We start from the raw sequence: 20617 nt of genomic DNA, 5'->3' as shown, positions 1-20617 counted from the left end.
CAAAAAAGATTGGGGCTACCACATGGACAAAATGTTACGACAAGTCACGGCTGTCTGACTGGCTGGTCGGCATGTACGAGCTGCCAATCAAGACAAGAACGAATTTCCTTCTCATGTAGCTTCTTCGACGACCAAAAGATGCCATCTGGGATCTTTTAGGATTTCACGACTTTTCTTTGATACATCAAATCCACATTGAGACATCAGATCTCATGCATTTGCACTCCTTGCCAATTGTCCCAAATCTCAAAACTTTTTTCATTTGTTTACTTGACCTGCTAACTTTTTCCGAGACACAAACAGACGATCATAGTGTACCAAGCTGTCACTGTCATCGAGGATCAGCAGGCACCAAGCAAAATGGCCATAGCTGGTGTTTAAGCCACTTTCGGCTTTCGCTACCATCTTCGCATTTATTCGTCATCCATGACGCCACGCTGGGTGGAGTTGCACCATTCCACGTGAGGGCACGGAACCCTCTGCAGCTTTTACACATCCCCATCGCATCCTTCGAGTTTTTGACGCCGCGGGCACGCGATCATCGTCGACCAACACCGCATACGCCGAAGTCCTCTCGTCAGCGGCTGCACAAAGCAATATATCAATAATACGAGGTCCTCAACAAAATTCGATGGGGCAGCAACAACCGCAGCAGCAGCAGCAGCAGCTGTCAGATTCGCCTTAAGCTGACGCATTGCCGGCACTTGACAACTTGGTCAACTGTGATCCTTGCGGCCCTTCCCAGTCATCAATCAAGAACAAATTGCTTCGACTCCCGAACCTTCGTCATACACCAAGATCATTACTTGGACGATGTCCAATTTCGCTGTCATGAACAGGAAAAAACAGCATCAGCAAGTTGAATGTGCTGTGCCAAAATCTCTTGTCGTGCGACCAACACCTCGCTCGGACGTGGAAGGTGCATAGTAAGATGCCAGCTGTTGCGGAGCGAGAACACAGTGCTTGACCACAACGTTCAGGAGTCTTCCTGGCCGTTCTGTGCTGCCTAAAGCTCGTGTTTGACTTACGTTGGCAAGTGTGCTTACGACGACTGTCTCGAGCGTTTCTCGCCACGTTATCGCGTGTCGCGAATATGGCAAGAATAGCTCTCGTATGCCGGGTTTGATGTTGACGCCTTGATATTCCCGCGCCGCTTCGAGTGTCAACAAGGAGTTTGAGAAAGACGTCGCAGGTAAGCTCAAGGCGGCCATTCCCTTCGATTCCGAACACGAAGAGTATGGCCTTGTTGTTTGATTAAAGCCACGAACACTGGCTATTGGACTGCCATCAACAATGTGAAGAACTAATCACATGCAAATGTTGCACCTTGCACAATGCTCGTTGACTTGTTGCTTCACACGGCCAGAATTATGTTATGGATCGAGAGTATTTGTTTCATCGACATCCACAGGTATGGTTAAGGCACAAGTTTTGGCTACCGGTTTCGAGTGATGAGTAGTTTGATGTCAGCTCACGGAGACCTCGGGAATTATTCGTCGTTGTCTGAAGCAAGTGGCTAGTCATAACCTGTTCCCTCAAATATCGCTATACTGCATCTCGCGTCTAGCCATCTGCTCTGCAGGATCACCATAACGCTGGTTGCATACCACGTCTCTAGTGGCGCTTGTGGCGTACTTGGCAGTTAGCAATGCCTCAAAAACATATCGCCTTGCATGATTACTGCATACTCTTCTCTCTTTCCTAGCACTCGGGGAGCGTTGATCATGGTATATCGACCCAGCGAATACCGTGAGGTGCCACCTGTGGACTTGCTTTCCTGGATTTTCGAGAACAATGGCGTGGATCCTGAGATAGATGTACGCTGTTGTTCTGTTCGATCGAAGAAACAACGAGCTTATGTCGTACAGATTCTGATTGACGCTGCCAATCACGGAAACAGATTGAACACTCGACAAGCAGTTTCGTTGATACGAAAACTTATTGCTGGTTTCAGAATGGCTGGCTTAGAAGCAGGAGATACTGTCTGCGTGCATGCATTCAATTCTGTCAGTTCGCCAACATGCGACTTGGGATTACCACTGAGCTCCTGCTAGATTCTTTATCCACTACTCTATTTCGGTATCATCGGTGCAGGTGGTACATTTGTTGGATCTAACCCTGCTTACAAAAGTCTCGAGATCAGGCATTTGTTGTCAATCACAAAACCTAGATTTCTCCTCGTAGAAGCTAGTCTTGTGGAGATTGTATTGCCTGCGGTCGGAACTTGTATACCTACCTCAAAAATACTCGTCCTCGATACCGAGCCTCAGACATGCACTCAGGATAGCTTCAAATGCTGGAAAAGTTTGCTTCAACATGGCGAGCATGACTGGATTCGGATTAGCAATGAAATGGCAGCCAAATCGACAATCGCTGTACTGCAACTAACCAGTGGTACAACAGGCCTGCCGAAGGCAGCAGCTACCTCGCATTATGCTCTGGTTGCCGCAGGAGTTGCCATGCGATCTTCAGAGAAGAGGCCATACGAGATTTCAAGACTTATTTCCTTGCCGTTGTTTCACTCTTTCGGTGCCTCATTCGTACAAATATCTGCTTTTCACTATGACAAACCTACCTATGTCATGCGTAGATTCAATGCCGAAGGCTTCATACAAGCGTTGAACCGTTCCAAAGTCACGGAGACTGCTGTCGTACCTGCCATGCTGGCAAGCATCGTCAGACAGCGAATACCGCCAAACATGCTGAAACGTCTGAGACGAATATGGTGTGCTGGATCTTCGTTGTCTCCAAGATTGAGCAAAGCCATGTATGAGCTCTTGCATGGAGACGCGGTGATCTCTCAAGTCTGGGGCATGACAGAATTTGGGCGCATAACTTCCTCTGAATGGTGTGAGAAAGATGACGGTAGCGTTGGCAAGCTGCTACCGAACACGGAAGCAAGGCATGTCGCATCGCGCGGTATATTATACAGCCACTGACAGCCCTCCAGAGTCATCGACAAGCAAGGCTTCGAAGTTGTTGACGCAGGCGTCCAGGGTGAACTTGAGATCCGTGGACCCTCAATGATGAACGAATACTCAGACTGCCCAACCGGTACCGTAGAGACTCTTCGTAGCGGCTGGCTCAAGACTGGCGACTTTGGATACGTAAAAAACGATAAGGTCTATATTGTAGGCCGGATCAAGGTTGATGTTTTGCGGAATCTACAAGTCTTTATGGTAGCTGACCAACTCTAGGAACTCATCAAAGTGCGTGGGTGGCAAGTCTCGCCCAACGAGATTGAAGACGTCCTCTTGATGCATCCATCGATTATTGACGCTGCCGTGATTGGTGTCAGCCGGTCTGGCACAGACCCTGTAGACGAGCTTCCTCGCGCATACGTGGTGATCAACAAGGAAGAACCTGTCAGCGTAGACGACCTGGAGGTCATGAGATTTGTTCAAGATCGACTAGCCAGCTTCAAGGCGCTGGGTGGTGGAGTGGAGTTCGTGGACTCAATCCCAAGAAGTCACAGCGGAAAGATCTTGCGACATGAACTGAGGCAAAGAGCGATGTCGAAACTTGCCACAAGACCAATTGAGGCAGAGACAGAATCTCAATGATTTTGGCAGGTGTTTGTCCTGACAACAAACTAGTAAACCGAGGCAGAAGGATGCTGCCAGCATTGGTTGAAGTCAAGCCGCAACGAGGCAGGCCGAATGTTCATTGCAGGAAGTCACCAGCCGGGTATTTCGATAATCTGCAACTTGGTTTCTTGTAGATGGTCAACAATAGTCGAAGGCAGAGTATGCAACCTCAGATCACAGAAGTACGATATTGCAGGTGATAACAATAGGCGCCGCTCTCGAGAATCTGTGCACAGACCAACACCTGCTGCGACGGACCTTGCTGCTAACACTGCAGCCTTGATCCTTCGAAAACAAAAGGATGCTTTTATGAACTGCGATGACCAGACTTCGCTGTGTCAGCATACATAAGCGAGAACTTTAGAACTTGACTCCTGCGCACAGGTCCACGAAGGTGCCCGGTATGTTTTTAGACACGAGGCCCGACGCCCTCACTGCTTGTCTTTCACCACGAAAGTGACCACGTTGTCCATCTGATTTGCGAACCACATGAAGAATGGAACCGTCTTCGATCAGCCTCCGACAGGTAGCTACGAGCCCATTGCGATCATTGGAATGGGTAAGATCACCAAAATTCTGTACTGAACTCAGCGAGTAACGCGGAGCAAAGGCTGTCGCTTTCCTGGAGAATCCTACTCCCCCTCCAAACTTTGGGAGAATCTACTGAGAGACGGAAGATCTGCATGGTCAGAATTTCCCAAGAATCGGTTTGATTTGAGTGCATGGTACCACCCCAGCAGCAGTCGACCAGGCAGTATACATACTCGTGGAGGATACTTCCTGAGCCACGATGAACAGCTGCGCCAATTCGATCCTTCCTTTTTTGGAATCTCACCACTTGAAGCCTCTGCAATGGACCCGCAACAACGCAAGCTACTCGAAGTCGTATATGAGAGCTTTGAAAATGCCGGTGCTACTCTCGAGGAACTTTCGGGCTCGAAGACATCTTGCTTTGTCGGTTGTTTCACCAACGACATGCGATCTATGGCCTCCAGAGACCTTGAATATGGAGTACCTTACGAGATGACCGGTAGTGACATGACTATCTTGAGCAACAGGATCAACTACGTTTTTGATCTCAAAGGACCAAGCATGACGGTTGATACAGCATGTTCATCTTCGCTATACGCTCTTCACCTTGCCTGTCAGAGTCTTATCTCGACAGAATCGCATGCCGCAGTCGTAGCGGGCTCGAGCATCATAAATGATATTGGGCAGCACATCGCCAGTGTAAGGCTTGGAGTCCTGTCTCCAACATCAATATGCCACACTTTTGATGAGCGTGCCGATGGTTTTGGACGAGGTGAAGGTGTATGCGCGATCTACATCAAAACACTTTCAGCAGCCATAGCGAACAATGATCCAATCCGTGCCGTAATTCGAGCCACTGCTGTGAACAGTAGCGGAAAAAGCCAGGGCATAAATCACCCCAGCTCAAAGGATCAAGAAGCCGTCATTCGAGAGGCCTATGCCAAAGCAAACTTGAGGTACGAGGATACAGGTTGGTTCGAGTGTCACGGCACTGGAACTCCGGTAGGCGATCCAATCGAAGTACTAGCAGCTGGGGACGTTTTCGCTCCTGGTAGAACGCCTGATAATCCTCTTCTCCTCGGTTCCATAAAGACCAACATAGGTCATACCGAAGGCGCAAGTGGTCTTGCAAGCATCATTAAAGCAGTATTGAGCATCGAGAACGATCTCATACCAGCAACGGTCGGAGTGGAAAGGCTCAACCCAGCTATCGATTTTAAGAATGGACGTCTTGAAGTTGCCAGAGCCACAACGCGGTGGTCAGAGAAGATGTGCAAACGCGTGAGCATCAACTCTTTCGGTTACGGAGGTTCAAATGCGCACTGCATTGTTGAATCTCCTCGCATACTTCTTGGGTCCCGAGACAGTCGTGAGGTCTCGCAAAATATTTCGAATGGATTTCATGGCGAATCGACCGTTTGTGAGACGACAGGAATCTCCACTTTCCAGATCAGACGAACTCCAAAGAGATATTTATTCGCTTTAACAGCTCATGATCCGCACGCCCTTGACAGGAATACTGATGCACTGGCAGCTGTAGCCGACAAGTACTCTGCAGCAGACATCGCCTATACACTAGCTCGAAAGAGGTCAAGACATCGTTGTACAGCGTTTACGACTGTCACCGAGCCAGACGTTAAATCAAAGCTTGTACTAGAAAAGATACAACATCCTTCCATAATGGTTACCGAACCATTGGTCATAGCATTTGTCTTCACCGGGCAGGGTGCACAGTGGCCGGGCATGGGCTATGGATTGGTACAACAGTATCCAATCGTACGCGAAACCATGTCGACTCTTCAACGTGCATTAGATGCACTTCCCATGCCGCCCGAGTGGCGACTAGTTGAAGAACTGTCCAAGCCCGTCGGAGCTAGTCGTATGCACGAGACAGCCCTTGCTCAACCTTTGAGTACAGCGCTGCAAATTGCTCTGACAGTTCTACTTCAGTCTTGGGGCATTTCAGCCAAGGCTGTGGTGGGACACAGTTCTGGCGAAGTGGCAGCAGCATTTGCGGCAGGATTGCTCACGCCGCCCGAAGCCATTTCGGTTGCTTACTATCGTGGTATCGCGGTCAATAAGTATGGCAAGCCAGGAGCGATGATGGCTGTTGGACTTGGTCCAGGAGAGGTTTTGTCTTATATCCATGATCAGCCTGGTGTCGTCATTGCCTGTCAAAACTCTCCACAAAGTGTGACTCTTAGTGGTGAAGCAGCTGCGATTGCTACAGTCCACACAAGTCTTTGCGAGGCAGGGATCTTCGCACGTATCCTGAATACTTCACAGAACGCATACCATTCGCATCTTGTCAAAGAAGCAGGTCAATATTATGAGGACTCATTCAAGGCTTCCCTCACGGCTTCGAAGCCGGCAGTGGAGAAATCAAACATCCCTATGTATTCATGCATAAATGGACGGGTACTCGATAGCCCCGACGATGTTCGTATAGCTTATTGGCGACAGAATCTGGAGAACCCAGTCAACTTCACACAGGCTTTGTCAGCTTTGATTGAGGCCCAACCTACAGTCAATTGTTTGATAGAAGTAGGAATGCATTGTGCTCTCGCTGGGCCCATCAAACAGATCAGGTCTTCTCTAGGCATAAAGCCAGAAGAACTCTGTTATCTGCCTAGCATCGTACGCAGTGAAGATAACGTTGAAAACGTCCTCAAACTCGCCGGAGAGCTCTGGACTACTGGTTATCCGGTCGATCTGACAGCTATCAATGGACCAGGGTGCTTTGTGCCCGAGCTGCCAACTTATCAATGGAGCTATGAGGAAGGCCTTTTGTGGACAGAGAATAGATTGAGTCGACAAGTACGATTCAGAGAACATGCACGTCATGATCTGCTGGGCACCCTTGTTGTGCCCTCTTCCGCATTCAATCCGACATGGCGTAACAGGCTGAGCATCAAGGATGTGCCATGGCTCTCTGATCACCGCGTTGGCACCGACGTGCTCTTCCCAGCAGCTGGATATTGTGCCATGGCAATCGAAGCCGTGACACAATTTGGGGAATCTCTGAAGACACTGGTTGAGGGTATTACGATTCAGCATCTAAACATCAAAGCACCTCTTGTCCTTCCGCCAGATGGAGAAGCTGAGACTTTGTTTGACCTACACACCATCCATGGCTCCACTTCGCAAGTCGATCGTAAAGTGCTCGAATTCAGCTTGAGTTCGATTAGCGCAGACGACAGATGGATTGAGCACGCTTTTGGGAAGATAGTTCTGCATCCATCGAATGAAGTGCCAAGCATTCGAAATGGAAACGTTAAGAACATCTCATGTGCTGAAGACATAGGAAAGAGCGATGACAAGTGGTACACCGCGCTTTCTGGAATTGGATTGCACTATGGCCCCGCCTTCCGTCCACTGAAAAACATCCAACCTAGTGCGAGTCCGAAGGAAGCTGCGACCGCACAGATAAATCTCCAACCAAGCCAAGGAGTTATGACCGATGAGTCTCGCTACGAGATTCATCCTGCTACTCTTGACGGCTGCATACAACTCTCGGTCATTGCAGCTTGCAAAGGCAATGTCAAAGGCATCTCAAAGGCATACCTGCCAACTACCATCGAAAATTTGACGATCTGGCGAGACCCTGACTTGCAACATCTGCCAACCGAAGGCCTACTGTTTGGCCACGGTTCTTGCCAAGGCATGCGTTCAGTCCGTGGATCGTCAGAGCTTACTACTCTAGACGGACACCTGCTTGCGCAGATGACAGTGTCCTTGATGTCCCTAGAAGGAGATTTCGCTAACCAAAAAGTCGAACAATTTCGCGAACCGTTCACGAGACTCATCTGGCAACCAATCGCAGATGATCATGCTCTCCTCAATCTTACCCGAAACATCGGTGATCTTCGCAATGTGCAAGCACCCAAACTCTGGCTTGTTTACAAGAGTTGTAGTAGCTCTCTTCTGAAAGCGATCGAAACCTATGCAAGCGACTGCCATATTGACTACGAAAGCATCCCAACTTCGGCAGTAGAAGCCAACATCCCCAAAGGCTCTCGAATCATGATGCTGGCTGAACTCGAAGATCCAATCCTTATCAGCATGACCAGCAAGGAGATGGATGTGATAAAAACACTGTTCAATCGAGCATCATCCATGCTGTGGGTCACTCCAGGCGGGCTATTCGGAGGCAAGAAGCCTCAATACTCGTTGTTCCCTGGCACAATCAAGTCCATCACGAAAGCGCAACCATCTCTTCGACTTTCGAGTATCGATATTGACCCTGATGATACTGACGTTATGGTCTTGGCCAAACTGATTCTCCAGCATGAGACACGCCTTTTCAAAGACGATGACCGCAGTCTTGATGATCAATTCATCATTTGCGATAGTCTCGTATATGCAAGTCGTTACATACTTGACGAACATGCCAATCATGATTTCATGCGTCAGCTCAAGCCTGATCCACAGCTGTGTCACATCAAAGATAATCTAGAATTGGCTTTCCAGCAAGTGGGCCGTATGGAGAGCTTCTTCTTCACCGAAAAATCTGTGGCACCAGTTCTCACATCTAACGAGGTCAAGCTCAGGCCGATAGCCTACGCTCTTGGCCAACGTGAGGCTTCAGTACTCAGAGGTGCTGAGGTTGCGGATCACTTCAGCAACGTAGTTGTTGCGGTAGTAGAACATCTTGGACCTCAAGCTGGAGCATTCAAAGCAGGCGACCGTGTCATCTGTTGCTCTCCGAGCAGGTTTGACAGCTCTGTCATTGTAAGCGAGACTGCATGCGAATTACTGCATCCTGGAGAAGACAGCGGAGACATGGTGACTTCATTACTGCCTTATTGCACAGCTCTCCACGCCCTTGGTCATCTCGCTCAGGGACAAACTGTATTGATCCACGGTCTATCGAAAATTCTGGCGCTGGCCGCAATACGTATCTCGCAAGCATATGGATCCACAGTCGTGTTATTGCTTGATTCAGAAACAGACATAGCAGTATTCAAACAACGATTTCCAGACATCAATGCGCAATTTACAACTAGCTCAGGATTCGCAAGAAAGCTGTCAGCCTTGACAAGCATCCAAGGAGTGAGCGTGGCGTTGGTCAGTCCAACCAATTCGGACATGACAGAGATATGGCGATCTCTTGCAAGAAACGGTCGTCTCACGTACATTCTGGAAAGCTCGGAAATGCCCAATCTCGGCTCCTTAGATCCTTCAGTTTTCATGAAGGGTGTCTCAATCACTTCTACCAATGCATACGATATGCTCGAAACCCAGCCGGAGCAGATGCACAAGCTTGTTCGTTCAGTTCTGAACCTGTTGCGAGACGGTACGCTCCCAAGACTTAGCCCTAGCGCAACTTTCGATATCTCGGAGCTTCCAGCTGCAGTCGCTGCGATAGCTCATAGCAAAACGATGACTGATGTTGTTCTTACCTATGAACAACACAGTGTTCCAATCCATGAACCCTACCGACCGGTCTTGTTCAGCTCCGAATACTCATACCTACTTGTGGGTTGTCTTGGTGGCTTGGGCCAAAGTCTTGTCAGATGGATGTTTTCTCGTGGCGCAAGGCACTTTATCTTCCTTTCGAGATCAGGGACAGACAAATCCGAAGCAGCACAGTTCGTTGGCGAGTTAATCAAGCTTGAAGCCATTTCAGTTGTTGTGAGAGGCGACGTGAGCATTCGCTCAGACGTGGAAAATGCGATCAAACAAGCAAAGACACCAATCAGAGGGGTGATGCAACTGGCAATGGCACTCACGGTAAGTGTCTTGTTGCCTAACCTGAGTGCAAATGCTAACTATTGACGCAGAGCAATCTTTTTGAGGACATGTCAGCAGAAGATTGGCACAAAGTATTAGCTCCTAAAGTCCAAGGCACGATAAATCTACACGAAGCACTACTGCATGAGCCGCTCGACTTCTTCGTAATGACGAGTTCGACACTTGGAGTCGCAGGCGCCTCAACTCAGAGTAATTATGCTGCTGCAAATGCCTTCTTGGATTCTATGGCACGACACCGTTGGAGTCTTGGTCTAGAAGCATGTTCAATTGCTCTCGGCATGATCACCGGCATCGGACACGTAGAAACCCATCCGGAAGTCAAAGAAGCCTTTAAGCAGAGAAATGTCTATGGCATCCCGGAAGACGACTTCCTAAGGATGATGGAAATGGCGTGTAGACCTCGAGGCACCATCACTCCTCTATCTGAACATGATCCTTTGAGTGTCGCGCATATGGTCACGGGTATGGAACCAAGCAAGATAGCAGACTCTGGCGCTCTACCATCATGGCTTAGCGATCCTCGTTTCGAAGATATCGCTGTCGCCATTGCGAAGACTGGGAATGAAACTTCCTCTGCACATTCGGCAACAACCACAGCCTCCATTCTTCGCACAGCGTTAGCCACCAACGACAACGACTCTATCCGCAAAACCCTCACCTCTCTCATTTTTGCCCACTTCTCCAAACTCACCATGGTGAGCGTAGAGAAATTAAACTCTTCCTCAAATCGTCTTCTGTCAGAATTTGGAATGGACAGTATGATTGTTGCAGAATTGAGGAGTTGGGCTTGGAGGGAGTTGAAGGTTGATGTGCCGTTTATGATACTGCTTGAAGGAGGGTTAACATTGAATGGGCTTGTGGATCTGATATGGGGCAAGATTGATTGGGACGCTTGGAGGGTAGGAAAATAAGACGGCCTAGGTACGCTAAGGATGTCTCGTCTGGGATTAACGGAGGATCGAAGTATGAACATGCAAAAAAATTCTTCATTGCCTAAGCTACACAAAAGATAGAAACACCATTCCATTTAGTAATCAACTTTTTGTGCATCATCATGTGCTTTTTCTCTACACAACATCAAACAAGCCCTTGAGGTGCTTGGCAATGAGGTTCCACTCATCCTTGGTAACCTCATCACGGTAGAACTCCTTGAGCGTGTCGATGGAAGCTCTGCTGATGTGTGAGTACAGAGTCATCTTGTCTTCGAGTTGACGGCCATAGGTGGGTTGGTTGTTGCCTTCGATCTTGACGGCGACGGCGGGTTGTCCCTTTTTGCAGAGGGGGATTTGCTTGTGCTCGCGCTCGATCGAGGTGACGCGGCCCATGGGGATGATCTCCTTTGCGTTGGTGACCGGGTTGGTTCTGATGGCTGCGATGGGTGTGTTTACGCGCAGAGCGCCCTCGGCGACGTCCACACCAACGACGATGGGATTGGTCTTGTTGAAGACTTGGATGGGGTTGAGGATGCAGGGGAAGACGGCCAACATCTTGGACTCTTCCTTCTTTTGTGCGGCAATCTCGGCCATGTGCTTGGTGAATTGATCGAACAGATGGTAAATGATGTCTGCTGTGAAGATCTTGACACCAACCTCGTCGGCGTAGGCTTGGGCTTCCTTGTCGACCTTTACATCGAAACAGAGCATGACGGCGTATTGTTTGTGCTTCTCCAACATGGTTGATGCTGTAATGACATCTCTTCTGTGAACGTTACCGATCGAGATCGAACCAACAGGAATCTTCATCTGCTTCAAGAACTCGAGCAGAGCCTCGAGCGAACCAAGGGTTGATGCCTGAACAGTGACACCACGTCCAGATGTGGAGATCTTGCTGAGCAGGTTCTCGAGATCGGACATGACATCGTCCATGAGCTCCTCCTCATCGTCATCCTCCTTGACCAAGAGCAGGCGAGAACCAGCGATGGCGTTCTCAAGACCGTTGGCAGTAATCTTGACACCCAATGCAGCCTTGACCTCCTTGTTGTGAACGTATGCAGACTTGACACGCAACTCCTTCATCTCAGCAGGTGTGAGCAAAGCTCTGATGTTGGTGGCTATAGGTCCTTCTGTACCACACAACACGATGCGATCACCCTCCTTCAGACGACCGTTGGTAAGGACAACATCGATGGTGGTACCGAGACCCTCAATGACCTTGACTTCCAGAACAGTACACTCGACTTCGGAGATGTACATGAGCTGGCCAGCCATTCTCTCCTGGGTGAGCTGGGTAATGAGCTTGAGCATGTCGGGAATACCCTCACCAGTGTGAGCGGAAGTGGGAACGAGAGAGACGTTACGGGCCATCGACTTGTTCTCGTAGAAGACCTCAGAGTTGAAACCTTGCTCGGCGAAGGCGATCTTGGTCTTTTCGAGTCTGTCGGCGAACTCGTTCTGGACGCCCTTGTTCTGCATGGCAAGCGACTCACGGAAGCCGTTGTTGGCGATTTGCTTCCAGCCGTAGAGACGATCGATCTTGTTGAGGGCGACAATGAAAGGAGTCTTGCGGTCTCTGAGCAGTCTCATGGACTCGAGAGTTTGAGGCTCAAGACCGTGCATAATATCGACAACCAGAATAGCAATGTTACAGAGCGAAGAACCACGGGAACGGAGGTTAGTGAAAGACTCGTGACCAGGAGTATCAATGATCAAAAGACCAGGAATCTTGAACTTGAAAGCGCCATCAGCGTTGACGACAGCAGTCTTCTTCTCCAGAGCCTCGACAGGGAAGTAGGTAGCACCGATTTGCTGGGTAATACCACCAGCTTCACCCTCCTGAACGTTAGTTTGACGAATCTTGTCCAGAAGCTTAGTCTTTCCGGTATCGACGTGACCAAGAATACAGCAAATGGGCGAGCGCAAGTTGTCCTTGGAAGCAGCAGCTCTAGCATCTGCAATAGTCTTTTGACGTCTCTCAGCGGCCTCACGCTTGCGCTGGGCAATGGCACGGGCGTTAGCACTCTCTTCATCGGAAGACGAGTCCGAGTCCGAATCAGAGTCAGAATCAGATTCCGATTCGGACTCTTCCTTGATGTTGGCCTTCTTGCCGGCTGCACCATCCTGGACAGGCTTGCCATTGACGACAGGCTTGACGGTCTTGGAGGCTCCATCCTCCTCGTCGCTTGACTCGGCGTCCCAGCTGTCTTTGACACCCTCGTTCTCCATCTTCTCAGCCTCGGCCTCCCAGTCGTCGAGCTCGTCAGCGTCTTCAGCCTTCTTCTCCAGAGCATCAGCCTTGGCCTTCTCGGCGGCCTCTTCGGCAGCCTTCTTTTGTTCCTCAGCGATGCGCAACTCCTCGAGCTTCTTGCGAGCAGCCTCCTCTTCAGCCTTTGCGGCCTCGGCAGCAGCACGCTCTTCGGCAGCCTTGCGAGGGTTCTTCTTTCTGCGATCCTTGTCCTTCTGTGCCTTCTTAGCGTCGTCCGCATCGCCGGAAATACCAGCGACAATGGCACCACTTTCAAGCATCTGTTGGAGACGAGCTTGTTGGCGAGCCTCGGCTTCCTTTTGAGCCTTTGTCTTGTACTTGCCCTCCTTCTTGAGCTGCTCGATCTTTTCCTTCTCCTTTTGCTTCTTGAGAGCCTTGGCCTCTTCTCTGGCCTTTGCTTCCTCAGCAGCCAGCTTCTCCTCTTCCTCAGCTCGTGCACGCTCCTCGGCTTCGAGGCGAGCAGCCTCTTCCTCTCTGGCCCTCAACTCGGCCTGTTGTCTTTGCAGAGCAGCAAGAGCGGGGTTAAGCTTCTTCTTCTTGCCACCAGCAGCAGGCTCTGGAGCTGGTGCGACAGGTTCGGCAGCGCTCGGCGAAGGAGTATCTCTGATGGGTTGGGGCTTGGGTGCAGCAGGTGCAGCACCGCCTGCCTTCTTCTTGGCTGCGGCCTATTCAGAAGAAGAAAGATCAGCTTCTGTGCGTCCATAGCATAGCATAATGCAGCTCACCTGTTCCTTCTTTCTCTGCTTCTCGCGCTCCTTCTTGAGCTTTTCCTTCTCCTTCTTGGTCAAGACGCGACCACTGTTGTCCTGCTCGTCATCATCGTCTTCCTCTGCAGGCTCGGGTTGCTGCTTGCCACCCTTTCCACCCTTTCCTTTCTTAGCGGGTTCGGGGTAAAGGTCCTCGTCGTCCATGGTGCCCTCCTCAGGAGCCTTGGCGGAGAGGTCGACGGGAGGAGTAGAGGTTCCATCTGCAGCGGTAGGGTCTTCACCAAGCTCGGCTTCCCAGTCGTTGTCCTGTTGCTTGCCCTTCTTGCCCTTCTTGTTCTGTCTGCGCTTGAGGGCAGCCATCAAACCACCAGCGGGAGCAGCGTCTTCCTCAGCATCCTTGGCAGCTTCCTGAGCCTTTGCCTCTTGCTCGGCCTGAGCTATGGGGTCGATGGTCTCGCCGAGCTCGGCCTCCCAGTCGTCCTGCTGGGCCTTCTTGTTTCCCTTCTTCTTGGGCGCCATTTTGTCGTGTCGGTGGGGAGACTCGAAAAGTTGTGTGGCGGCGGAGTGGTAGAATATGGGCAGTCGCACGGTCAGTAAAGTCGTGTGACTGGTGGTAGCATGTGACGGCGACGGATCAGAACTCGCACGTCGAGGTGGGTGTGCGAAACTGAGAGAGCGATGCGAACAAGAGGCAAAGCCTAAATCCGACTGACGCATCTTTCATTTTTCTGCCCACAATCGAGCTTATCCCGCTCGCCCATGCCGCCAAATTCGCAAAGACAAAGCCGACCATCGAGTTTCGAGTAGATTAATTTCACATCTCATTGTCTCGTCGTTAGACGTCAAAATATACACTAATCTACGTGCTTTTGTGAAGAAACATTCAAAGTGATCATCGTCCAAATCCGAACCAGCCCTTCTTCTTTTCTTCCTTGGGCTTCTCTTCGGCTATCACGTTGTTTACCGCTGCCTTTGCTTCGACCACTTGCTTGCCCATTGTCGGGTAGTCGATGTAGTTCCATGCCACATCGAAGAACAACGGTTTTACAGGAATCGGTTCAATCTTGGGAGGATATGTGACCAGATTCTTGAGGTTGACATTGACGCCCGGTGTGGGGAAGTCGCTAAGACGCTGGACAAGAGGGGCAGCAGTCGACATGTGCTTGGCTGCGGCGATGGATGCATTGTCATGGAACTTGTGCAGATCCACCAGTGCTTGGTGTCTGTACACGAGTTGCTGAAGTTGATTTTGAAGCGCATCGGCTTGAGACTTGTGGATGTCGAGAGTAGGCGCAGAGTGAGAGTCGGATGAAGTCGATGGTAATGAGCTCGAGCATTGCTGTGCGAGCTCCAGTGCGCGCGCCAGCAGAGCAAGAGCGTTCACATGTTCAGACAAGAGAGCATGTGAAATGGCAATGTTGAGGCATCTCAGAGCCTGGAAGTAGGCACGTTTACCATCCACTTCGCGCACAAAGCTTTCGTCTCTCATCGCACCTCTTAGCTCCTTGATCGAGTCAATGCTTTGAATGGTCGAGTCGTAGAGCACCACTCTTTCGCGCAGACGAGCAAGCTGACTTCCTCTGGGCTCTGACTTGTGTTGATCACGAGCGCGTTTGCTGGACTTGGCCTTCTTTTCCTCAAACAGTCTGCCATCTTCAGATCCAATCAGAACACGGTTTCTACCAACACGCCAGCTGACAAGGGCGTAGTTGACAGCAAGACTGGTGACGCGCAAATCTTGCATTCTGTTGTCGCCCTCGTCTACCTTCTCTTTCTCCAACTCCTCGATGGCTCTTCTAGTGGCATCTGCGGCATCCTGGCTAGCAATAAGGACATCATCGTAGGCACCAGCACGGTCTCTAGTTGGAGCAGATGGATTCGACTTCAGGTATGAGCTTAGTTCGGGTTCGGCAGATGCGACAGCAGCAAGAGCTTGGCCGATTGAAGCGTCTACAATGTTGGCAGTCATAGATCGCCAGTTGATGGTGTTGGGGATGTTGGTTGTGCCCAAGTTTTGGGGAGCTAGAGTGAATCATTAGTAACTTCAGTTTGCAAGGCCATAGGTTTCTCTGACGTACTGGTTTCGGTAGTGGTCTCACTGAGAGCATTAGGATCAAGTTGTTGTAACAGGTCGACGAGAGTAGAATTGTCTTTGGGGAAGTAACGCAGAGCAACAGTAGAGACAGGAATCGAACGTGGAAGACGAGCCTGGTAAGCGGCATAACGAATGGCAGGATCGACAGCGCTGGCAAGGATTTCGCGGAAGAGGTCCTTGTTTCCTTGAGCGAGCATGGTGGCATAGATGACACGGGCAGTAGAATACTCGCGCAAACACAGATCCCATCTTGCAGGGTTCTCGGTGTTGACGCGACCCTCTGACTGCTTCTCGAAGTGTTCGGCGCCGGAGAGGGAGGCTCGGTAGGCTTCAGCTTCGAGCAGGTCCTGGGTGGTTGTTTTTGAGGCTTCTGGGTCTTTCAAGATGTCGGTCAGGTTTTGAGCGAGACGGGCGGCCTTGTGGAAGCGTGAGATGATGTGGGAACGAGTAGTTCCAGTGATGCCGTTTCCCCGATTGTCCTCGGAGTGGATGGACTTGATGTGCATGGCATGGGCCCAGGCGCGTTCGCAACTGAGGAGCAAGAGACGGGCAGTTCTTTGTAGGGGTTAGCTGGGCAGTACATGGCGTGTAGAGGCAGTTGGGCGTACTGGGGGTTCTGGGCGACATCTTGGGCGGTGACAGTGGACTTGTTCGAGTATTTCTGGCCCTTGTTGGTGGAGCGGCCCAAACGCTTGCGCAGAGCGAGCAATTGTCGCGAGAGTTGCTTGCGGTATGCGTTGTAGTCGGCGATGAGCAGGGCAGCATCGCGGTTACCGACGGTGAAGGCGGTGATATCCATGCTGGCGTGTCGTGTGCCCGTCTGGTCGAAATATTCTGGCGTCGAGCTGTCGTGTCCAATTGGTGGGGGTGCTCGGGACGAATTGGCAGGCTGCGGAGGAGGTTCAGCAATCAGGGCGGGCTTGGCGATCTTTGTGTAGAGCTGTTGGCGGGAGACTTTTCGTCGACATCACCAAGAGCCCGACACTGACAAGAAATCGCCTTCCTCCGCCGCTTTCCCTACACCGCGTGCTTTCCCCTTCTCTCATCCTCGCTCGCCCTCGATCCTCCCTCTTCGCTCTGAGCCGCCGTCCTACCGTCTCAACCTCGTCCATCTACAATCTTCTCGCATCGTCACGCCACAGCAGCAGCAGCAACCCTCTCGCTTCCTCCGGGTCCTGGCATGAACCATATTTCTCTCGGCTGCTTGTGGTAGCGCCGTCGCCTGTGCTTGTGCCACATATACAAACATCGTGGCATGCTAGAGCGCACGTCGGCATGTCTCGACACTGGAGTTCGCTTCTCTTTGCGCCAGAAGAGTCTGTTCCCCAAAAGTCGCCGACTGCTCCACTCGTCCTTTTGGTCAACCAACGCTCCTGATGTCGATCACCTCTGCCTCTATCCCAAGCCCGCCTCGTCTCCTTCCGCCTCGTCCGACTCCCACGATGCTGCTCTCTTCCTCGACTTCCTCTATCCCGCTCCCACCCAGGCTTTCATGACCCGCCTGTCTCAATGGGAAAGACTGTCTCGCAAAAACACTCGCCCCGGCGTGCTAAGAGGTTACTCCTCCTTCACCGCTTCGAAAGACTCTCCTCCCTCCTCGACTTCCCCTTCTCGTGCTCATCAAGAGCTTCTCGCCTTGCTGGAATCCTCTAGCCCTGACAAATCTTTCCTACTTCTAGACATCGAACGTGCTTGGAATCTCCTGTCACAAATCTCTGATCCCTCTTCCGACCTCCTTTGTCGTGCCATTGATTGGTTCTCCAATATTGACGACAAAGTCGCCGCCCAACACGCTGTTGACCTCTTTTCCGACCTGCCTGGCACACTCAAGTCACCCGCCGTCTATGGAAACGCAATTCGCTCAAACTTGAGACTTGGTAGGCAGCTTGATGCCGTTGCCCTACACAAAGAAGCCTCTGTACTTCCAACAGCAGGTCCCATTGCTTCGGATCATCTTATGGCCCTTGCCGTCCGCCAGGCAGACTGGCCTTTGGCTGTAACTATTTTGAAAGAGTGGGAAACATACAATGCCACGGTCTGCCAAAGAGGCCATACTCCTCTCTTCGACAGAACTCTTACGAAGCTGCGGAAGAGTTTGACAGAGTTGCATCATCTCCGTAAGGACGGAAACAAGGACGACTTTACGCCAGACTTGCACCGTCTTTATGGCCTTTTGTTGCATCGATACATTTTGTCTCAAGCAAGGGAACCTGTCTTCGTCAGGCATGATTTTGCTTCTAATCTCGTTCGTGGATATGTAAGGATTCTCATCGAAAAGACGCATGAATACGACCTGGCCTCGGCTGAACTGTATGAAAACATCCTCTTCACGCTTTTGAACTTGGAGGGATGTGCCACGAATCATGAATGCAGTGCTATTGTTACTGCTACTTACTTGTTATATCGCCAGTCTGGTTTCTTTGCACCCACCAAGCCGCTGCTCATAGGAGTCACGAAGTTCTGGCGCGCTCACAACCTTGCCTTCGCCGGAAAAGGTCCTGGTGAAAATTTCATTGGAAAAGACAGCATTTTAGACGATTGGAATAAACACCATCAGCGGCCCAGCGACGAAGCTCTTGTAATCATCATGGACACCTTCGCTCAACGCGGTTTAGTCGAAGCCGTCAAGGAACATGCAGATCTTTACAAGTCTTTTCATGCAAAGGGCGATCTGGATGCCTCATATCTTCGGCCTCTTCTCACTGTGCATGCAGTCAATCGCAAGCCTTCACTCGCCATTCAACAGTTACACAACATGCAAAGCGAATATGGCGTCTCACCAAATCTCAAATGCTGGAATATTGTTCTACATGCGTTCACACGGGTCGACGATTTGCCACAAGCCATGAAAATCTTCCGTGAGATATTGGACTCTGGACTACGGCCCAACGGAGACACTTACACCTCACTGCTCAATGCATATGCCAAACATGGAGACATCGATAGCGTTATTGATCTGCTCAATTTTGCAAGATCTAATGGTGCGACGAGACCTACCACCAAAATGCTGAATAGCATGATTGTTGCGCTGGCTCGCACTTCTGAGATGGACGGCGCTCTGAAGGCTTTGGATCAGACTGTGCAAGCTGTACAGAAAGGTAGGGTGGATGGCTCTCTAACTCTCTGTTTCAACACTGTGCTCACTGCCTTTGCGTGGAAACGCGACTTGAAAGCCACTATGGCAATTTATCGTCGCATGCAGGAGGAGAATGTGCCCCTTGACGAGAGATCGTATGGAGCTCTAATGCTAGTCCTCTGCCTGTTCCGTCAATCACCATCAGCACATAAGATTTTGAAATCGGTCATGCCTGCGCACGGCATACGACCTCTGGCTTTCCACTATGCTATTCTCACGAATGGCTATCTAGGTCAGGAGCTCTACTCTGAAGCAATCAAAGTCGAAACAGAAATGAAGGAGGCACGCGTGCGAGAGACGGCTAGCAGTCGAGCTGTTGCGACAAAGGCAAAGGCACTCTACCAACATAGCATCACAAGAGATCAGACGAACGAGGACGGTCACTTGTCACCGCTAAAGGATGTAATCGAAGACTTCCAGAAGGTGTTAGACGATGTGCGGGTCTTGCGTCATGGCATGCAACCCGAACCACGCGGACTTGAAACCTTGGATATAAGCTACTTGATCTTTATCCATGGCCGGCGCAGGTCATTCGAGGCTGTTCAGCATTTGTTCCAGATGTTTCAAAAGAAGCTCGCAGAAATTGACACTGACCATAGTCAAGCACCAATCGTGCTTCTGCTTACAAACCTCATGTTCGTCCACACGCAAGCTCAAGAATGGGCTGAGGTTGATAAATACTGGGATCTCATTAAGTCCAGGGTGGACGAGGCACGTCTTTCGCATATTCCAGCAGCAAAGTTGGTGCAGTCTATTCAAAAAGGTCAGACTGTTCGGACTGCACGCGATGCAGAGACCGCTCGAGTACCCGCGTCTTATCGCCAGGTGTTGTCGCTGCCCCTGCAGTATTACATCCGCTCTCAATTTGCGCAGTCATCAACCAGGAAGCTAATTCCCATGATCATGAAATTGCTCGCGCAAGGCTTTCAGTTTGCCAACAAGACCTGGAATGAGCTCATTGTACAACTCTGCCAGACTAGCCCTCCGCGTGCATTGCTTGCCTACACATTGGTCGAGAAGTACATGATGAAGGATTGGCCGGGTTGGATCTCTTATCGACACGGAGCTATACGCAAACCAGATACGGTCTTTCTCAAGAAGCAAACCCGTAAAGAAGGACTCGATTACATCAACGCGCGATACATTAACAAGGATCAAATCATTCCACAGTATCGCACAATGGTGCACCTGGCCAATGCACTGTTGGAGGTACGTGGTCTGACTAGTCGTGGCCTCGGGGAGGATCACAATGAGGCAGGACTTGGCTTGCGCGAGTTGAGGAGACAGGTTGGAACAATTCCTGAAATTCGAGAAAAGGCGCCCAAGACATTACACGCTATACATAGCATGCCTAGGATTGTGGACGAGCTTCAGGGACGTTTGCTTCGTGCGCAATAAGGAGAGCAATAAGGTCAAGTTTCGGAGCAATGACATGCAAACGATGGAGCTGCTATTTTCCAGGAGTTTTTGTGGGTTTGATCGCATGGATAGCGCAGCGGTCCTTTGTGCTGTTTATTTTCTTGTAACAACAATATGTGTACATATAGGCATCTTTGAGTCATAGAGGGCGAAGGCGAGCAGCGTGCAAGCGCTAACGGCATGTAAA

General features: G+C 50.5%; 5 protein-coding genes across 5 annotated transcripts; 3 read left to right on the top strand and 2 right to left on the bottom strand.

The window, feature by feature from the left end:
• Window positions 1-1724: 1724 nt before the first annotated feature.
• M437DRAFT_75184 (acetyl-CoA synthetase-like protein) lies at window positions 1725-3563 on the top strand (the record flags this gene model as incomplete). The annotated part of the gene is made up of 5 exons (XM_041026369.1): window positions 1725-1817; window positions 1869-2006; window positions 2055-2902; window positions 2951-3146; window positions 3198-3563. 5 exons carry the CDS (start codon window positions 1725-1727, stop codon window positions 3561-3563), a joined length of 1641 nt encoding a protein of 546 aa, XP_040880332.1.
• A 633-nt stretch (window positions 3564-4196) lies between these two features.
• M437DRAFT_47610 (ketoacyl-synt-domain-containing protein) lies at window positions 4197-10783 on the top strand (the record flags this gene model as incomplete). Its single annotated transcript, XM_041021485.1, has 3 exons — window positions 4197-5534; window positions 5586-9851; window positions 9902-10783. Coding segments are annotated over 3 exons (6486 nt in total), but the record flags the coding sequence as incomplete, so codon positions are not given.
• A 156-nt stretch (window positions 10784-10939) lies between these two features.
• On the bottom strand, window positions 10940-14299 carry M437DRAFT_65888 (uncharacterized protein; the record flags this gene model as incomplete). Its single annotated transcript, XM_041024651.1, has 2 exons — window positions 10940-13738; window positions 13799-14299. The coding sequence occupies 2 exons, from the start codon at window positions 14297-14299 to the stop codon at window positions 10940-10942; spliced, it is 3300 nt and encodes a 1099-aa protein (XP_040880330.1).
• Window positions 14300-14672: 373 nt separating this feature from the next.
• Window positions 14673-16674, bottom strand: M437DRAFT_48003 (uncharacterized protein; the record flags this gene model as incomplete). Its single annotated transcript, XM_041021573.1, has 3 exons — window positions 14673-15802; window positions 15859-16430; window positions 16484-16674. 3 exons carry the CDS (start codon window positions 16672-16674, stop codon window positions 14673-14675), a joined length of 1893 nt encoding a protein of 630 aa, XP_040880329.1.
• Window positions 16675-17130: 456 nt separating this feature from the next.
• Window positions 17131-20409, top strand: M437DRAFT_75179 (uncharacterized protein; the record flags this gene model as incomplete). The annotated part of the gene is made up of 3 exons (XM_041026368.1): window positions 17131-18120; window positions 18154-18255; window positions 18286-20409. 3 exons carry the CDS (start codon window positions 17131-17133, stop codon window positions 20407-20409), a joined length of 3216 nt encoding a protein of 1071 aa, XP_040880328.1.
• Between the last annotated feature and the right edge of the window lie 208 nt (window positions 20410-20617).

The sequence above is a fragment of the Aureobasidium melanogenum genome (assembly GCF_000721775.1).
Source record: "Aureobasidium melanogenum CBS 110374 unplaced genomic scaffold scaffold_9, whole genome shotgun sequence".
NCBI classification, from domain to species: domain Eukaryota; kingdom Fungi; phylum Ascomycota; class Dothideomycetes; order Dothideales; family Saccotheciaceae; genus Aureobasidium; species Aureobasidium melanogenum.
Note: the sequence above shows the minus strand (reverse complement) of the source record. Positions and strands in the feature narration are given on the sequence as shown.